Source organism: Malania oleifera, chromosome 11 (assembly GCF_029873635.1).
Source record: "Malania oleifera isolate guangnan ecotype guangnan chromosome 11, ASM2987363v1, whole genome shotgun sequence".
NCBI lineage: Eukaryota > Viridiplantae > Streptophyta > Magnoliopsida > Santalales > Ximeniaceae > Malania > Malania oleifera.
In genome coordinates, this window is record NC_080427.1 from 33043147 (window position 1) to 33064679 (window position 21533).

Genomic DNA, 21533 nt, shown 5'->3' on the forward strand with positions numbered 1-21533 from the left:
GTCAACGAGGGTGGCCGGGTCAAAGGTGCTATAAATATCCAAGTGAGTTGCTTCCAAACTAAGTTAGCTTAGTATCCTCTCCCTCTCTCTCTAGAACTCATCCTTCTCTCTCTCTCTCTCTAGATTTCTTGTCGTTCATCGTCCGATTCGATAATCCGACGTTATTGTGAGGATCAGGGAAGGATTCTCTGCGCTTCTAGCAGATCGGAATCTCGTTTCGTGCAGTTTAGAGTTTCAGGCCAAAATTGAGGTAAGGCTCGGTTTTCCTTTCTGATTCGAAATATGTGTAGTAGAATGAGTTGTAAGCATGTATTGTACTATGGTTTGTAGGTTTTGGAGTCTCGGTTCGTAGTTTTGGGGACCGTCAAGTTCATAGTTGGAATTCGGGTTAAAGTAAGGGGATTCAGTTTATATCAGTTATTTTTGAAATCGGGATCAATAAGCTTGTAGGTTACGATCGTATGTATGTTTTGGTAACTTATTTGGGAAAATCTATTGGGTAAAAATATGGGATTTTTGGGTTACAGTTTTCGGGAAAAGTGGAGATTTCAAGTATTATCTCTGCTTTGTTTGGAAAACCATTTGTTTTATTTAAATTATATTATTGAGATGACTGTTATCCATATTTGTATAAAACTGTATACTTGAATTAGAAAATGATATGATTTGCCGTAAACCAAATAAGTGTGGAATGTATGGTTGTATGTAATTGTTCCAGGTAATTTGTAAAACGGCTATGTGGCGGCTAATTAATTACCGTATACTGATGAGTATAGAAACATGAGTTTCAAAATGATTCCAGGTTTTGTGAAATCGGCTAGGGGCGGCTAATTACCGTACGCCGAAACAGCTATGTTGCGGCTAATTACCGTACGCTGCGTCATGTACCGGTGTCAAAACCGTGGGCGAGAGTATCTGGCTCTATATCCGAGAATGTGAAATATCACCTGTGTATCTCGACTACTCACCGAGGGGTGTGAGCTACACTGTATGGCAATGTAATCGCTGTGAAGCTTCGAGTTTCATGGAGTAGTTGCGTATTAGTGTGAGCTGCACCATATTGGCAACGTAATCGCTGTGAAGCTTCGGGTTTCATAGGGTAGTTGCATATTAGTGTGACAACACTGACCGTATGTTTGGGTATCGTATGTACTGGAATGGATTTGTGAAAATACTAGAACTGTATGGAAATGTTTTGAACTGTATCGTATTGTATGGTGTTATGATTTACATAAAATAACACTGGTATACTACACACTAATATAATCTGCTTTCTTCCTTACTTAGAGGTGTCTCACCCCAAATATACGTACAAATGTTTTCAAGTCCTTCAGGTAGCTGTATTTAGCATCCTAGCATTTGGAAGCGGGGGTGTCATTAGCTGCGGTTAGTGCCTGTTTAGGTACGAATTTTTGTAACTGGGTTGTCGTGATGGTTTTTGCAGACACTCAGGGAATGTTTTGTAATTATAGGAATGTATATCCTAACTTGTATAGACTCTGGTATGGTACTGTAGATGTATAGAAAGGCCGCGTTCTGCTGTGTATTTGATGAGTATGGATGTGTATGTTTATGTTTTAAGGGCATCCGTGTACCCCATGGGATTGGACCCTCATATGGTATTGTATTATGTATGTTTGTTTTAATTGATACAAAGACAGGTTAGGTTACTATATTCACACCTAGGACCCATACGCGGGTTCGGGGCGTGACATAACCACTCTCCCTCAAATTTATTTTCAAAGAAGAACCCCTCTCAAACAATTGTAAAATAGTAAGCATATTAAAAAAAGACACCTTATGATCTTCTAGAGAAAACAAAAACAAAAAAATGTTGTCAATCACAAACTAAAGATGAGACAACACAATCCCTTCAATCCCCCACCATGATCCCCTCTCATTAATCCTATATCTACAGCCCTAAAACCAAAAAACAAACAAAAAAGGAGAAAGTGGAACCCCTAGCCTAACCCCACTCAAAGCCCTAAACCACAACTTATGTTCTCCATTCGTAATGGCTAAAAAAAGGCATATGACGAACACCCCTTCATCCATCCCCACCACCTTTCCCCAAACCCTCCTTCCTGACAATGATTCATCTAGAATATACCAACTAACTTGGTCATAAGTCTTCTCAAAATCCACTTTAAATGCAACCCCTCTTTCCTTCTCCAAACATCCTCAACAACCTCATTAGCTTCTGAAATAGCATCCACAATGTTGACTTTTTGAATCCTATTTCTGTTTTGATGCTGATAAAACACCAGTATCTTATGTGTTTAAGTATGTGAACAGGTCAAAATTTCAGCACACATAAGATAAAGGAATTTGGAAGCCAGAAGAAAAACCAAGATTATATGTATCTGGCGCATTCCATGAACGAGCAAAGAAGAAGAAGAAAATTCTTTCAATTGTAAATGCATTTTTATTTTGATTGGTCTGTAATATAATGCATGGCATGCACAATGTGGATGATAAGCTCAAACAACCATAGACTGACCCTAGGGACCAGCACTTTTCACAGATACACTTTTCTTAAATTAACTAATTGGTTTGGGTCAAAGATTAAAACTAAAACGAAGTTTACAAAAACTTCGACCGTAGGGAACCGGATAAGAACCATAGCTGACCTTAGGGGCAAAATTGGAATTTCACTTGCCTCGGTCGACCGACCGACCATCGCAAGGTCATTTAACCTCAGTCGACCGAAAGTCAAAATCTCGGTCGACCGAACCCAACTATTATATTCAACTCAGTCGACTGAACCATTCAGAGGTCAACAGTTTGACCAAGGTTCAGTAGACCAAACATTTTTGAACGTATCTTCAACAGTCGACTAAACTGGCACGTGTCTGACACCCAACTGTTCGGCCGACCGAACTTCTAGTTCATTTATGATTGAGTCAACTGAACCATATGAATAGCAGACCGAATTTCGAATATAGTCGATTGAACCTCGAACGTTTTCAAAACCATCTTAATTCAGTCGACTATATTTGTAGTTCAAAAGTTACTTGATCGACCGCACTTATCAATTGGGTCGACCGAACTTAAAATATAGTCAATCGAAACTCTCAAGTTGCCATATTTTTAACCGCAGTAAATCAGGGTTAATTTTCATCAAACTCAATTAAAAGAATTTCAAAATACCCTTGATGCCCCCAACAGTTATATCTATTCCCAACTCTATATATACCCCCTTATTTATCATAATTAAAGAGAGATTAGCATATAGATTAGTAAATCTTCTCTGAAAATTTTATTGAGCTAAATCTTTCATACTCCTACCCTTTTTACAAATATATTGCCAAAAAACTCTTTCTTATACTCATTTGATCATACATCTTTAGAAAGAGCATATCTTCCTCACCTTCTTCATTTGCATATTGATTGCATTTCGAAGCTAGGTTGAGTGTTATTCTTTTGTGAGAATATTTCATACTACTCAAAAGCTTATCTCTCTCCTATACTTGCATTTGTTGTGTGTTGCTTTTTGGAGAGTAGCTTAAAGTTTTTCCCATTGTATTTTATTTATAAATATTAGATTGGGAAAAACTCTTCATTGGCTTAAAAACTTGCATCCTTATTGCAAGATTCATAAGCTTGATTTGCGTTTTGATAAAATCATTTTTAGCAAACTTAAACCCTAATATCCATTGTGCTTGATACTAGAAAAATATTTTTGAGATATTTGTTTAGGGTTCTAGAGATGCTTTGAACACTCATATTGCAAATATATTATCTTGAAATCAAAGGTCTCACTCTCACATATACATATTGACACACATATTGTTGAGAGTTAACACATCGGTTAACGAAATCTCACTTGAACTTAATATCTTATCATTCGTGAGTGCATTAATTACATTGTGCATATAGTGATACATATCTGCTTAGTGTAAGAAGCATACTTGTTTGTACGAAAATTTTCATATATGTTGTATTCCTGACGTATGGTCGGAAGAGGGAGACTTGCCCTGTGAAAAGTCCCGGACTGGTTCAGACCCGGTTAAGAGAACTAGGTGCACCATCCTGTAAGGTGTTGTATTAGGTGCCGCTCTACCCGTTAAGCGAGTCATAGTAGAATCCTCTTACTTGTGTGCTTGAGGCGGGGACGTAGGCAGTATTGACCGAACCCCGATAACATATCTAGTGCAACTTTTATTTTTCTGCACTTTCAATTTCAGCACATGTATATTTTATGTTTGATTTATTATATGCAGTACATATGTTTGATTGTTTGAATATTTGATTGGGTTTATGATTATTTAGAAAGATCCTAAGCTTGTGTAATACTGTTTATGGAATTTAAATTGACCTACGAGAAAAGTTTTAAATACCCAATTCATCTCCCCTCTTGGGAATACACCAATTCCAATACACAATATGCCTACCTCCCACAAAGGCACGTTGAGCCTCAGAAATAGTGTCACCTATCACAGAAACACAACCTCTACCAGAATCTTAAAAATAGTATTATAGACACGGGTAACTAGATTAACAGGCTGACAATCTGCCACTGTAATGGACCTATTCTTCTTTAGCAGTAAAGTGAATAAGATAATATTCTTACCCAGTATCCCATCAAAATACATATCATTAAAAACCATCATTATATCCCCCCAAAGACATCCCGACAATCCTGAAAGAATTCTATATTAAACCCATTTGGACCAGCACCTTATCCCTATCCATCCCAAACACAACCACCTTCACCTCATTCTACTCAAATATTAGGCAAAGCAATTAATATAAATAAGTAGTAATTACATATGCAAATGCATAAAGACTCCAGATATTTTCACAATTAAAGCCCAAACACAAGTGTTTTGATTCTCCTTTTGCACCCCAATCAGAAGTTTGGACAGGAGATATTCAGCATTTGAATATAGGACCATCGACTTTACTGCTTGAGTTCTCCCAGTGTGAACCAAAAATTTCTTACCTTTAATTAGCTCAAGGTAGCAACAATGTCATTATTAATAAAAAACAAAATAAAAGGAGAATAATGTTCTTATGCTAAGTGAAGATTATTTTGTGCATGGTTTTTGAGGTAATCACATCAAACCAAGTTATGAATTTAACGAATTAAGCAAGTTAACTTCAAATTGCTCAGTTGTATACCAGCAATAAACTTGAGTCTATCAAAAAATCAAGATACCTACCTGAGGTCGTAGAATACGGTCCATCTCCAGCAAAATATCTTCCAGAAAGCAACCTTCTGCAAGGTTACTATAGTGGGAGAATAAATGGTCAGCATGCAGCAAGTCATATGAGCGTGGGTATGTTGAGAATGGCTCACACCTAAAAGTAAAACATAGCCCGTCAACAGTCAAAATTAGAAAGATTTCCATATCTTGGAAAGATTACATGCAAAATTGCCAATGAAAAGTGCCAACTATAGATCTTACCAGTCATGAAAAGCACCTATCAAACCCCGGTCATAAATAGCAGACAGGGTATTATTCATGCTCGCAGGAACCACATTCATCACCCAAACGGGCAAGGTATTCAATGCTACAGCAAACCCACCACAGAAAGCATTCATGTCCATTACATTTCGTATATCTGCCTTACTGATATTCATAAGTTTCCAGTAATGACGAACTTGATCCCGCCAAAAGATTGAATCAGAAACAAATTTCTCTTGGTTGACACCTGTCATGAATATGTATATAAATAAATATATATATATATATATGTATATTATAAACAAAAAACTATGTTAAATTAAGAGCAAAACGAATACACAAATGATGAGGCACCTCCAGAAAAAAGAACCAAAAAATGAAAAACATAAAAACTAATTGATGTGCATCCCATCAATCTTCAAAAGTCTATCAAAGAAATTACTCTAAAAATGTCATTCTTCATCTAAAACAATGCCAAGAACATCAGCCTACTCCACAAGTAATCAACAAAAGAACCCTGGAAATTCTAGCATTGTGTTCCAACCAAATGCACCAACTCACTGCAAACAAAGCACTTCTTCTCATTGCCTTCCTCTCCTTCCTTTATCCAAAATCCTTAACAGAGATAACACATGCTCTCCAAATATGAAGGGCAAAACTTATTGTTCTCCAAAAACACCAAACAACTTACTCCAAACTTCTCCAAAAAGAATAAAAAGCAGCAATGCAAAAACAAGTGAGGGGCAGTTCACCAATCTTATAGCAAAGCAAACACAAATCAGGAGACAGCTTCATTTGGCCTTCTTTTTTTAAGATCATTATTAATTTTTTCTAGGGTTGTAATCCACATAAAATCCTTGATTTTGAAGGGAATTGTAGATTTCCAAGTACAGGAGAAGTAACTGAGGAAAAATATGAAGAATATGTGTTATATGAGAACAATACAACTCACATGTCAGAAGAATCCAACACGGATGATCTATAATCCCACCCACTAAATAAATGAAGAATTTGAGGACTCAATAAAAGAATAAGATGCTAGTTTCCCTCTCATTCAAGTTTCAAATAACATAATAGTGTAGAAAGGCAAATCCCCTTGACAAAGGAAACAATCAATAATACAAGCATCAGGGGCCATAAAGATGGCGAGAACTCCGAAAAGTGAAAAATAAATAAATAAATGAATTATATATATGAACAGCCTTCCCAACCAAACAATCTTTACAAAACTGAACCCTCAAGCAACTACGAACTTTATACCTCATCTTGAGCGAAAACATATTCAAGAGGTGAGAAACAAATTTTCAAGGACTAGCATCGCTAACATTCACCCTAGCTTTAACAGCCACCTTTCTGTTCAAGGCCCATACTTGCCCCACATTGAGTTATGCCACAAGGAATCAGATTATAAAGGAAACTGCCATAACTACTTCCCTACCAATGAGAGGTTTTTAGATACCAAATTGCCAGACCACCCCATCCTCACTCTTAGACCTACCAATAGTCTCCCATAACCAGATGATAACTCTCACTAATGCCCGCACTCGACCATAAAAATCTTTCATCATCTTCCCATACAGAAAGGCTATATGCACAACTGAACTTGGACAAAATAATACAAAGTAAGAAAAGAAATACATCCTCAAATCAAAGTAAGCCAATCCCCTACCCTATGGTAAAATAGGAGCTCCCTCTTCCATTCTAACCTCTTCGAAACTTTCTTAACCACCAAATCCCAACATTTCATGCAATTAGGATTACCACCCAACTGACCCAAGGGAACAGCTAAATGCTTAAGAGGCCAATCTAGAATACTGCACCCCACCACCAACGCAAAATGCAAAAGAACACAAGTCTTTATCCCTGGATGGCTGTTTCTTGTGTTTTGATAGCTCAGGATATGCTTTGCATCTTCTTTTGTGTTTCCTTTTCTCTTGGGTAATCTGGAATAAATTATTTGCTGTTTTTGGATAGTTGGGTTTGCCCAGATTCAGTGGAGAAACTACTACATATCTCTTTTACAGGTTTTCGGAAGAGTGGTGATGCTTTAGTTTGGCTGACTTGTGGCATCCATGCAGTTTTGTGGGGAATTAGTATGGAGAGGGATGCTCCTATCTTTACTGGAATGAGGAATCCGGTACTTCGCTTCAAGAGAGGACTCTGTACTCAGCTTCTCTCTGATATTTTGCAGCTGGCGGTTTTACAAGGGTGCCTTTCTCAGTTTTGTGGGGAATTAGTATGGAGAGGGATGCTCCTATCTTTACTGGAATGAGGAATCCGGTACTTTGCTTCAGGAGAGGACTCTGTACTCAGCTTCTCTCTGATATTTTGCAGCTGGCAGTTTTAGAAGGGTGCCTTTCTCAGATTCTTCAAAGAGATTGGAAGGCAGCTTTGTTTTGATTGTTTTCAAGTCTATTTTATTCTCTTCTTTTTATAGGAGGATTTTTTCTCCTCTTTGTATACTCTTTCCTCTTTAATGAATACATCTTCTTTTTCTATCAAATAATAATAATAAGTCCTAAACTAATGCTGATAATTGCGGGGTCGCCCCAAGTATAAAATACCCTCAAAACTCCAAAGAATTGGGATGCTAACAAACATAAAGGTTGGTTTCACGAAAACCAATGTTCTGTTTCAAATCACAAATCGTTAAGATGTAAAATTATTAAGTACCATTATATTGCACAGATTGGATGCTGAATTGCTATGTGCATTTTCAATTTTATGCTTGCAGACAAGTGGCAGAAACATGCAGATTAGACCAAACAAAAAAAAAATTTTAAATGTTCTTTTTTAAAAGGTACCATAAAATAGATAACTGGTGAAGCAGAAAGAAGCAAGAACAAGAAAGTAAACCGCCTACGTTCACAAAAAGATAGCAGACATACCAACACCACTGAGACTCTCCGAATATACTGAAAGACGTTCAGGCCTTGGAGGGAGTTTCTGAGAATCAGATTGAACACCATTGAGCCTAATACAGTTCCTCAGGGGCCTTTTCCATGATGGGCTAGAATCAGCCACCACATCACATATATTTAAGACCTTCTGCTCTGAGTTGTACTGGAGGCAAGACTGATTAGCTTGTTTAATCCAAATTGCAGTCTGAACTCTGCGTGCAATCAGTTTCCAGCACATTGCCGAAGTTAGATTCACCAACTTATCCCAAATCATGGGGTAATTCTTATCCTTTCTATAAGCAGGTGGAGCCGAATAGACAAAATACCCATTATGTCGCAAAAGTCGATCCACTTCTTTGAGTAAAATGCCATCTGCAAAATACATCATCAGCAGCAGGAGATGCAGCATCATAGGCTAACTTCAACAGAAGAACAAAAAAGGCATGCAAAAAAATCAGCGACGTCTGAAAACCATTAAAGAACAAGGTCTTCACAAGATCAAGCACTGTCATACTACTCATTAGGAAAGCCCCAAAGGGGAAGCCATCCATGTACGCTAGGCATATAAAAGATCAAAATGTTCCAAAGAAAATGCAATCAACAGAATTTATGAAAATATGCAAGGTTGAACAATACAAGCATAGCAAAAATTATAAGCATAAGGAATAACATGCTCAAATATTCAATCTCTGATTCTCTATAACTACCATGTCAAAAGCAGAAAGGTTTAGGGTGTCAAGGCAGGGTGTCACAGTGCTACGTTCTTGTATCAATGACACATGTCAAACGGCTCGTTAGGCAACCTTGGAACTAACTTTGATTAACATGGATTCAATTATGGAGATGTCATATGACACATTCTGAATGCCACTTTGATATTGTGGTGGATCCGAACAATTATCATAGTGCCATTCTCAGGCCGTAATGTATGATCATTAGAACCATGGATGGTTACTCATACATGAATGAGAATGTGGCTAAAAGACTTCACTCTATCCAAATTGGGACCACCTCCCTAATATCCTCACGTGGTGTCTTCATCCCACCAATCGGACTACCGAGGGACATTGATCCTTTGTAGGTCTTGACTTCTATAGTGTACGGTGTCACCTTAGCTCCACGAGTGGGATGTGAGTGAAAAATGCTCTAACACAAGGATCGTGCTATGGGACTTAGTAACAATCTCAATTGGAACAAGGCTTGTCATGCCATTATACTTCACCACTAAATTGGGCATTGCAGTGTTTCCATGGATGAGGATGAGTAATGCTAAAGAGGACTTGGTGTAGTCATGTCGTTAAACAAGCATGACTCCAGCAAATCATAGGCAAATTAGGGCAAGGATAAATCTTGTAGCCTTGGAATTCAGTTGCCACATGACAGTTGGTATCAAAGCGAATTTCTCCTTTGTGAACTGAAACGAGATTGATACTATTGGCATCAACCCTCTCATGAGAATTAGATGTGTGACATTGGGTGGAGGGAGGATCAATGTACCCTTGAGTGGGTGTTAGTCACTTTTTCCCCTCTTGTCGTGTGACTTTTGGCATGTGAGTTTGGATGGCAACCCGTTGAGATTTGTGGTGTCCTCATTCCATAGGCAGAGGTGATATTTTTTTTATCTAATGGAAGGGGACGGATGCGGGAGTTTTGCCAAAAAGTGGCTTTCACTAAGCTTGGGAAGTTCGAACTCCATAAAGAGAGATAGGATTTTTTATTTTATGAGAAGGAAAGAGTTATGAAAGCCCTTGGGCAAGATAATTCTCGAGTCACATGACTGCGACACTGTTTGGGTCATAGTGGTGAACCCTGTGGGGTGCAAATTCAAAAGGAACCATGAATGTTGCATAAAGGACTTCATTCAAAACCTAAGTGGTCTTTATGGCTTGAGTTTTGGTAGGAATGCTATTGAATGTCATGTTTCCAAGGGGGCACTTGTGACATGTTAGCTGAAAGGCCTTTTGTGTTTGCTGTCATTGTGCAAGCCTGGCGCAACTTGGCCAGAGGACAATTCGTTTAGAGTGTTCAAAAATTGAGTTTGAGCTTGGGAAAACCAAATAGCAGTGGTATCAGAAAATTATCCATGACAAACGATGGTTAAAACAAGATTGTCATAAGGCAATAGAAATTACAATATTGAGCACCTACTCCAGGATAAGGATTGAATGCCAAATGACAAAAGACTAGAAACGATAATGAGCACTTATGCTAGAGGTGGAAGCTAAACTATTGAACCTTAAGGATTTGCAGATGGAACTCAAGCAAATATCTAAGGGTTGTGTAAACAAAACGATCCACTTTTGTATTGTGTGGTTCAAAAGGATATTGGGTATACTTTAGGAAATTTGTGGGTGAGAAACCCAAAGTCACAACATTAGTCACATTCTAAGATACTACAGGGTGTGGACTCATCTTTGGAGTGGAATGTTGGAAATGAGCCTTGAAATAGTATTAGGTGTCAAAATCATGTATACCGGTGATGAAAATGTGAGACGTAAAATAGTGAAGCCTTAGGTATAATATCCCTTTGGGAAATGGGACATAGGATGAACTTCTTCACAGACAACAAGAATCAGTATCAACCTCCAAGTTGTGGGTGTTTGAGAAGGATATCAAAGATAGATTTTAAGAAAGGAAACACAACCAAAATGTCAATTCAAGTATGAAGTTTCATCAGGCGGTAGTGCTGTGGGTTTCAACTGATTTCAATATCAAGGTTGACTCTACAAAGGACTTATCTTAAACCTCCTACACCCTTGCAAAGGAGTTTGGGTTCTGAAGGATAAGGACAAAATACAAATCCATATCAAGGATTAGTATGGTGGAGTTCTAGGAGGAATATTTTCTATCTTTGAAACTTGTGGTATTAAGGAAGGTGGATGTCTAGAAAGTTTGAGGGACTTGCAATTCCATCCAAGAATCAAAGATTAGAGCATGGTTTTTACAGGAAGATGATATCAATTTAGGTCTGAGTTTGGAATAGGACTTTGTGTTCAGTACATTGCAGAAACAGAGACAAGTTTGAGTGCTACAAAGGGATGGGTCACAAGAGCTCGTCTGTTCCTAGAATTCTTACCTAGGGATTGAGGAAGTTTTAGCAACAAACAATGTGCATTTTAATCAATGATAACATTGATAAGATAGAGTGGGGGAAGATGTCATGGTGCTATGTTCTTGTGTCCGCGACACATGTCAAATGGCTTGTTGGCAACCCTAGAATGAACTTTGGTTAACATGGATTTGATTACACAGATGTCATAGGATGCATTCTGAATGTCATTATGAAATATTGGTAGATCCCGACAATTATAATGGTAGCATTCTCAAGCTGTGATGTATGATCATTAGACCCCCCACGGATGGTTACTCATATGTGAGCAAGAATTAGACGCAAAGACTTTACTTTATCTAGGTGAGTGGACTAAATCTGCTAGTATCCTCTTGGGTACTAAGTGAGCACCTTGAGGAGCGGTCAAGGGTAGGCTCTTGACATCTTCAAGGGGTAACAACTATTTGAAGAGTGAAGTCGACATCACTCTCAACTCAGATGTAGGGACTTACAACCATGTTGGCCCTTGGGAATATCTATTTGTACTACCGAGGGACGTTGAGCCTTGTAAATCACGACTTGAGTAGTATATAATGACAGTTGCCTGAGCTCCTGGTGACTGAGGCTTTATACGAGGATGTGCTGTGGGGATGAGAGTGACCCTCCATGTCTATGGAATGCAACTTCAACACCCTTACTAATTGAGTCATGGTTTCTCAATGACAACTTACTAATTGAGTCATGGATTCTCAATGACAACCTCGATTGGAACAACAGCTGTCATGCTGTTGGGCTTGACCATGAAACAGGCACTGCAGTGTTTCTATGAATGAGGATGAGTACAGCCAAACATGACTTAGTGTAGCCTTGTCACCGTACGGGTGTGACTCTCACATCATAGGCAGATTAAGGCAAGCGTGATTCCATGTAAACTTGGAATTCTACAGCCCATGACACACAGCAACACTAGTGAACAAGAAGATATCAAGCCCTTCAAACTAAACAGCAAAATTAACACGCTCTAGCACAACGTGACCATAAGAATACGTGCTGGTCCATACCAAGACACAATTTCCATTGAACAAATATGCCGGAACTCCCATGAGCAAACTAGTGTTACAAAAAACCAATAATGAAAAAATGTACTGATTGGGATTTAAACGGTTCAATAATTTGGAATTACACTACATAACATTTAACGCTATCAACGATCCTACCCTACTACACTAATTTATGAGAAAAACCAGTTGTTATTGATACTAATAACATTCTTCTGATTACAAGGAACCTGGCCCATAAATGTCCAGTAAACCCCAGCCCAGACCAGCTCACAAGAACTGTGAACTAGGTGATGCCAAGGATGCTCAAACTGATGACAATGCTTCCTGAGGCACTGACAGGACCATTCATCTGCTCCTGTGAAGGCATATTAATTAATTATTTCCAATCATCAGTTGCAAATACATAAAAAGAGGCGGAGAGGTATTCAGGTTCACCACTCAGAATACATGAAAATCAGGTGGCACCATATTTTTAAAGTTAATTTCATCTCCTATTTGCAACATTTGACTGGGAAGGCAGTGGAATACTTGCATGCCAGTGTCATCTTCTTCTTCTTTTTCTTTTTTTTTTTATGGAACAACTCATAAAATCATGCAAATATCGACTCTTCAAGGTACATTTTTTTATTTTCTCTTGATTTTTTTTAATTGGTAAATTTTCATAATAAGTTGGCAACATGTTTTATCACAAATCTCTATAAGTCATCTTAAAAGACAATGAACAATAAAAATGTATTGTTTAATACGTAAGATGTGATGGCAGGATAATAATTTCAATAAGAAAATCTTATATACTACAAAACTTGACATTGTATAACATTCAATATTCCCATACCATATAGAAACGCGATTATTTTTCCCTTTTGGGATGTAAACATACCATTCTCATGCCAATCAACACGGCACCTTGAACAATGAACCATTTCAAAGGACCTAGAGGGGTATGGTAGTTGCTTTGTAGCTAATGCAGAAATCATTGCACCAATTCCACGCTCTAAAGCAAACTGAATTTGATTTTCGTGACCATCTTTGGGAGCAAAGGACATTGTTTGTATATCTAGGGGAAGTAAATATGCTGCAAAGCTAGCAACCCCACAACCAACATCTAGAACTTGAACAACACCTGCAGAACGTAGATCACCTGTCTCATTAGTTGTCATGTTTCCTAACCTGCATTCACAAACAAAATTTCCAAAACAATGATAATTTTGAAAAGATAATTATCATGGATATAAAGATTTTGAGAAAAGGAAAAAAAAAAAAAAAAAACGACACAACCAATCTAAGTCTTGAATAGCAAGGTGAGACATTACTTGACCCAGATGACGGAATAGAGAGACCCAAATTTCAATTTCAAAAGCTTAACTGGCATTGAACTATACCAACAAGATGATGCAACAAAGGATTACACTAAAATCATTTTTATAGACAAACCTTTTTCTCCTAAGTATGACAGGACAAGAAAGAACTAAGATGGAGAATTTTCCATCCTAGCTGAACTCACAACCATTCTGCCAGCCAATTGACCCATAGCATGGGTTGCCTTTTTGGAGGATCTAGTGATAAAAAAAAAAAAAAAGAATGCTACGAAAGAAATATGAGACTTCCAGATGTCGATTTCCACAAAATCTTATCAGCCAGCGACACAAACACATGCTCTCAATTAACATGAAATGTGTAAAGGGTCCACGAGTAAAGTATAAAAAGAAGACAACTTGAAATTCCAATCTAAAAATAATAAAATATAATAACTTCATAAATTAATAATCTGGATTTAATAAGTCATGGGATCTCTTGATTTGGTGCAAATCACCGTAGAAAATCCTCAACTTCATCACTATTACGAAATTTGTGGGCATCCTCAATTCCAAGAATAGCAAATCCCAAATTGAATGGGATCCTCAAATTATTGCAACAAGAAAATCACCTATGATTCTCCACAATCTTCTATAAATAGAATATGAAAATTTTCTATTCTCAATGTTTGGAAACTTTATATTAACAAAGCATTTTTTCTAGGGATTTTGATCTGATTGTAGAGGATCAAAATCCCAGGATGTAGAAATTGTATATATACCTCCATTTTCTTAATGAAATATGTGTAGTTTTCTTTCCCATAAGAAAAAAATAAACTTTTCGTTATATTTTTTCATGGTATCAAAGCCAAGTTGTTCTATATTGTGAACACTGAATTATTTTGTTTTCATATCCTACGGTAAAGAGCAAAACAAAGATTTCTACCAAAATCATGAGTAAAAAACCACCTCATTATCATTTGAGCAATTTTGATAGACCAATTGACTTGTTGGTGTCTCATCCACTAAAGGGGACCAACTATTCAACATGGAGTAGAGTTGTTGTCAATGCTCTGCGATCAAAACACAAACTGGTATTTGTGAATGAAAAATTACCAAAACCAGAAGAAAGAGATTCGAAAAAGGACGACTGGCTAACTTGCAATGCTATGGTGGTTGCATGGTTGTTAAACTCACTCAATGAGAAGTTACATAATAGTGTTGCATACCATGAGACTGCTTATGACATCTGGAGAGATCTAGAAGACAGGTTTTCATAAGGACGTGGGCCTCATATTCAAGAACTGAAAAGAGAAATCTTCAACACTAAACAAGGTGAGTTGACAATATCAGCTTACTACACAAAAATTAAGGGACTTTGGGATTAACTTGATAGTTTTTCCAAGTCTCATGGACAAGGATGTGCAAGTTGTACGTGTGGCATCTTGGTTAGGGAAAAAGAAGAAGAGAAACTACACCAGTTTCTAATGGGGTTGAATGATTCCTATGGTGTGGTTACTGTGGTAAGATCAAACATTCTCTGTAAAGATCCATTACCATCCTTAACAATTTCTTATTCTTTATTAAGTTCAGAAGAGGTGACGACAGTAAGGCCAATTATGGAGGCAACAGCTTTCAAAGTTTATGCTGAGGAAAAGAATTGGGATCCAAACAAAAGATCAAAGTGTGAACACTATAAGAAGATAGGTCACACAAAAGAGAATTGTTTTGAGATTGTTGGGTATCCTCCAAATTGGCAAGGGAAGAAAAAGAACTTTCAAGCAAAGACATCCATTAATACAGCAGTGACAAAAACTAAAGGAAAGGAGGTAGATCCTCAACAACAAGCAAGCCAACAACAAATTATTCTTAACCCATATAGGTTATCACAAACTCAATTTGATCAGTTGATGACCATACTCAGCGGAGAGAAACAAGGAACACCTACCGTCAACTTTGTTGGTAAAATTTCTTGTTCTCAAAATTGGATTTTGGACAGCGGAGCATCTGACCATGTTGTATCAGATTCAAAGCTATTAAAATGCAAAAATTCAATAAAATCTATTTCACAAGTTACGCTACCTGAAGTAAGAAAGTCACAAGTTGATTGTGTTGGAAATATCCAACTAAATCAAAATATTGTGCTGAAGGATGTTCTTTTCTTACCAAAGTTCACCTGCAATTTAGCATCAATTAGTAGAATTACCCGAGATTTAAAGTGTTCTGTAACATTATTCCCAAACGGATGTATTTTGCAGGACCTTAGCACCAAAGGGTGATTGGAGCGGGTAGAATGAAAGGGGAGCTCTACTATTTTGAAGAGGAAAATCAGATTAGTGCAAATGCCGTGAGATTGAAGAATCAACCAGAATTGTTACACAGGAGGTTGGGACAATATCCCATTTTCTAAATTAAAAAGTTTATTTGATGTTTCAATTGAAAATAAAAACATTTCCCCATGTGATGCATGTCACAGGGCTAGACAAACTCAATTGTCATTTCTTATTAGTAGAAATGAATCAAGAAATTATTTAAATTAATCCATGTTGATACTTGGGGACCTTATGAAACTAGCACACATTCTGGGGCTCACTATTTTTTCACTATTGTTGATGATTGTTTAAGAGGTACTTGGGTTCACTAAATGAAAAATAAAAGTGAAGCCTCATTTCGATTTGAACAATTTTTGAAAATGGTGGAAACTCAATTCGGGGTACAGGTGAAATCAGTTCAGTTAGGTAATGCCCAAGAGATTGTGTATGGGAATTTCAAGAAACTCATTTTAAACAAAGGAATCATACACCAAACCAGCTATCCGCACACACCGCAACAAAATGGAGTGGTGGAAAGAAAGCACTGATACCTATTGGAGGCTGCAAGAGCACTCCAATTTCAAGCTAATCTACCCTTAAGATATTGGGGAGAATGCGTAATGACAGCAGCACATTTGATAAATCTTCTTCCCACACCAATACTTAATGGAAAAACCCCACATCAGATTTTGTTTAAAGAAAAAGCCTCACATGATCATCTCAAGGAATTTGGATGTTTGTGTTATGTTTATGTTAAACATAAGCCATATGATAAGTTTGCTGTAAGATCTAAAAAGTGTGTATTTCTAGGATATATCTCAGGAAAAAAGGGCTACAGGGTAATGGAACTCAATACTATAAAGTTTTTTGAATCCCGAGATGTCATATTTTATGAGGATTCATTTCCATTTAAAAATTTACAGCCTTTGAAAAGTGTACCGGTGCAACCATTGCCGACTGTGATTGAACCTGAAGAGTCAACACATACTCAAAACCAATTTGGAGATGTAGGAGACTCAATCAGGTTAGAGGAAAATGAAGAAACAGAAGAAAAAGGTATGGAAGAATCTGATCTTGAAATAGAAAATGAGGCAGTTTAAAGAGAAATGATAGTTGAGAACTCAAGACCACAAAGGGAAAGGAGGATGCCACAAAAATTTGAAGATTATGTAATGACATGTAAGAAGACCATAGACCCCCATACCAAGAATACCACTCAAACCAACTGATTGCATGAAATTGATGTTGAACCAGATACCTATGAAGATGCTATCGGAAAACGAGTGTTGAAGAGGCAATGAATCAAGAGTTGAAAGCTCCCCATTCAAATAATACCTAAATTCTAGTTCCCTCACCAAAAGGGAAAAAGGCAATTGGAAGCAAATGGGTATTAAAGATTAAACGAAGAGCAAACGGAATGATTGAGAGGTACAAAGCATGGCTTGTTGCAAAAGGATATAGCCAAGTAGAGGGGGTTGACTATAATGAAACCTTTGCTCCCGTGGCTAAATTCACCACAGCTCAGTGCTTGTTGGCTATCTCTGCAATTAAAGGATGGGAACTGCACCAAATGCATGTTGACAATGCATTTTTACACAGAGAACTTGATGAGGAAGTATTTATGAAAGCTCCTCAAGGTATGAAAGTCCCTAATAATTCACTAGTATGTAAGTTGCACAAGTCCTTGTTTGGACTCAAACAAGCACCACGACTGTGGTTTGGGAAACTCTCCACTTCTCTTCTCAACTATGGGTTTAAGAAAAGTCCATGGGATCACTCAGTATTCACACTTTCAGATGGGGATGGTTTCTTGGTAGTATTAATCTATGTGGATAATCTTACACTTCCTGGGAACGATAGAGATAAATGTGCTCAAAGAAATATTTTCATACTTGTTTCAAAATAAAGGACCTGGGACCCTTGCATTATTTCTTGCGGTTAGAAGTTAGAAAAAGTCAAGATGGAATTTATGTAAATCAACAAAAATATGCAAGAGATATTCTAAGGGAAGCAGATCTGGACGATGCAAAGGTAGCACAGACACCTATTCCACAAAAACATAATCTATCGAGTGAGATAGGAGATCTATTTGAACATGTGATTACATATCGAAGACTTGTGGGGAGACTCATCTATTTGACAATGACCTGACCAGACATCTCAGAAGTTGTACAAGTTTTAAGCCAATTCATGCAGGCGCCGAGAGTTCCTCATCTTGCTATGGCAAAGAGATTGGTTTGCTATATCAAGAAATCCCCTTAACAGGGCCTTTTCCTTTCCAGTATGAACTCGCTTAACTTGAAGGCATACTGTGATTCAAATTGGGCTACTTGCCCAACTACGTGGCGTTTAGTTTCAGGAATTCTTATCTTTTTAGGAGACACTCCTATTAGTTGGAAATCAAAGAAGCAACAAATAGTATCTCAATCATCAGTCGAAGCCGAATATCGAGCAATGGCATTGACAACTACAGAACTGGTATGGCTACACAATGTCTCAAAAGACTCGTCTTTCTTTATTAAAGAACCCATTCCATTATTCTGCGATAACAAATAAGCCATACACATTGCATCAAACCCATTATTCCATGAGCGAACTAAGTATTTGAGTTGGATTGTCACTTTATTAGAGACCACGTCCAACGAAAGCTCTTGGCTCTCAGTTTTGTTCCCTCACACAATCAGCTTGCAAATTTGTTGACCAAGGGGCTTAGTGTATAAACGTTCAACTCATTGCTTGCTCGTATTGGAACTCACTCTTCATTGACTTGAGGGAGGCACAAGGTAGATACCCATAACATTGATGGCAAGCTCGGTGGAGTCTGAAAAATACACCAGCTTGAGGGAGGCTATTACAAAATTTTTGGGCATTCTCAATTCCACGAACAGCAAATCCCAAATTGAATGGGATCCTCAAATTATTGCAACAAGAAAATCGCCTATGATTCTCCACAATCTTCTGTAAATGGAATCTGAAAAATTTTCTATTCTCAATATTTGGAAACTTTTCTATTAACAAAGAATTTTTTCTAGGGATTTCGATTGTAGATGTAAACATCACAGGATATAGAAATTGTATATATACCTCCGTTTTCTTAATGAAAGATGTGTAATTTTCTTTTCTATAAGGAAAAAATTAACTTTTTGTTATATTTTTTCAATCACCATCACTTTCGATGGGCAATCATGCCTATGCATTTTCTACTCTTCTCTATTAAGTGAGTCAATTGGCCAACAACTGATAGCAAAAGTCTAATAAAAAAAAATGTAATTTTAGAAGCAAAACTAAACATGGAACCAAAAATATTGATTTCATAAGGGTGGTGATTTGATAAAAATAACAATAAAATATGCAAACAAAGATGGAAAATCATAAAATTCTATTTGACAAGAAAAATTGTAAAGAAAATCACACAAGTAGCTACTTCAGATGGAGTAGTAAGAAAGACCCTAACTTTGTTCTCAAGAGCATGGTAAATACGCATCATAAAATGCTTATTGCAACCAACTTTGAACGGTAATATGTATTAACTGAGAAAAATAAGTATACCTCTGAATGTACTCAGGAGCTCCATGCTTGAAATGAGTACCACCACCTGGGAACCACCATAGCTGATTCTTCTCATGCACCCAATTTTGTCCTCCTTTGACTTCAGCAAGATGTGTATGATTCACATTGCTTCGCCACACATAATCCCTACTAGTTGGCCATTTTATTGGTATCTTATAGTCTTCCGGTGGTGGCACCAAGCAAAACAAACGCTTTTCAGGTGGAGGGCAATGCCCCTCCAGTTCTTCTCGTTTCGAAAAATCTAAATTCGGAAGATCCTTTATATAAGAAAGATTATAGCAAGGGATGTATTCATTGAACAGCAACGGACATACATCAATCCCTGCTTCCGGGATCAACAGTGGTGTTTTCCTATAAATGAGAGCAACTTTGTTTGTAAATGATGAAAAACCTGCAAGTATAAGAGAGAGATCTGTATGATTCTCAGGAATTAAAAGGTTGGCAAACCAAAGTGTTCTCTACCATAGAAACAGAGCTAACAGTTTCCTCTCCATTGTTAAGCTGCTTATAACTTGTAATAGTGTAATTTCCTACCATAGGAACGGGTTCAACAGTTTCGTCTCTATTCTAAAACATACAGACCGAACTTGGAAAACATAAAGGGAGTGAAAGGAAAACGAGAAAGAACTCAGTCAGACACTCATAGAGAACCGAGTCTGTTATTCTGACCGTCAGACATGTGTAAAAAATGTGTGTGTGTGTGTGTGTGTGTGTGTGTGTGTGTGTGTGTGTGAGAGAGAGAGAGAGAGAGAGAGGTACCAGGAGAGGAAGAATTGGAGGAAAGCTGAGAAACATAAATGGAGGAATTGCTGCCAAAGAGAGTCCCTGTGTAGAATGAGCCGGCCATTACCAGCAGAGCTACCAATATCAACTGCCCCGATTTCGAATCAAACGCCGAGGACAACGCAAATCCCGCCATTCCCCCCTCCCCCCACCTTTCCCTGCTTCAGTTGGAGCAATTGCTTCTTATCTGTGGTATGATCTTCTCTCGAAAGATCAGAACAACAGAATCAACATTGCAGAGATCTCGGGTTTCCAAGAACAAAGAAGAAACAAATTGGCGAAGAAGAAAAAGAAAATGAAGAAAGAGCAGAGCCGGCTCGGCTCTCAGATTTTGCTGCTTTGCGATTGCGACTGAGGCACGTGACTTGCGGCATTTATAAATCTCTTGTTTCACCTTTTTGCCTAGATTTCTTTCCTTTTTTCTTTTATTTTTTTTGGCTAAGCACTAAATTTAAATCATTCTCAATTTGGTACCTAAAATTTTTATTTTTATTTGTTTGCTAATTTTTTGTTAATTTTATTTATCTCTTTGAAAATATTCTTTTGAGGATCGCTATTTCATTTTTAACATTTAATTTTTTTCAAATTTTCTCTTAATATTGCCACCTAAGTTTATTATTAAGTAAAATTAACTAACTATTTTAAAAATAATGACATTGCACAGATGTTACAACTTTACCCTTACATAATTGAGATAGTTTAGGTTATTAAAAAGTGCAATATAGTTTTAATATTATATTTGAGTGAGAATTTATTATTGCACTTGTATGTCAATTATTATTGGAATATATAGAGGATTGAGTATGGTAATAGAATATGTACATTTTATGTTGTGATGATTTTTTAAATTTATTATTTTTTTAGTGATGGTCATAGCAAATGGCAAGTTATTGAATGAGTAATATAATTATATATATGTTAATGAATATTTATCATCGATATTATTATACTTAACTTTATCTAAGGACCAAAAGTCAAGCACTCAAACTTCAAATAGAATTGAGCTTTTTGTATATGCGATTGAAAATGTATGCAACCCTACCAAAACTAACCTGACCCCACTTTTTCTTATTCAATTTTTGTTACTTCTAGAGAGAAAAAAAAAAAAAAACTAAATAGTAAATTTGAAAGTCAAACCTTGAAATGTGAATG

At 37.1% G+C, this 21533-nt stretch overlaps 1 protein-coding gene across 2 annotated transcripts in view; it reads right to left on the minus strand.

The window, feature by feature from the left end:
* Positions 1-20751, minus strand: part of LOC131167777 (probable methyltransferase PMT7) — a 33669-nt gene extending 12918 nt beyond the window's left edge. Inside the window, exons 1-6 of one of the 2 annotated variants that reach the window (XM_058126658.1) lie at positions 20358-20751; positions 19578-19989; positions 13302-13591; positions 8300-8683; positions 5412-5658; positions 5166-5304 (exon numbers count right to left, since the gene is read on the minus strand). In XM_058126658.1, coding sequence (XP_057982641.1) covers positions 5166-5304; positions 5412-5658; positions 8300-8683; positions 13302-13591; positions 19578-19989; positions 20358-20517 — 1632 coding nt within the window. In that variant the 5' untranslated portion in view covers positions 20518-20751. Of the gene's footprint in view, positions 1-5165; positions 5305-5411; positions 5659-8299; positions 8684-13301; positions 13592-19577; positions 19990-20060; positions 20124-20357 lie in introns of those variants that run through there. The other variant, XM_058126659.1, reaches the window with a different exon arrangement.
* Positions 20752-21533: the final 782 nt, after the last annotated feature.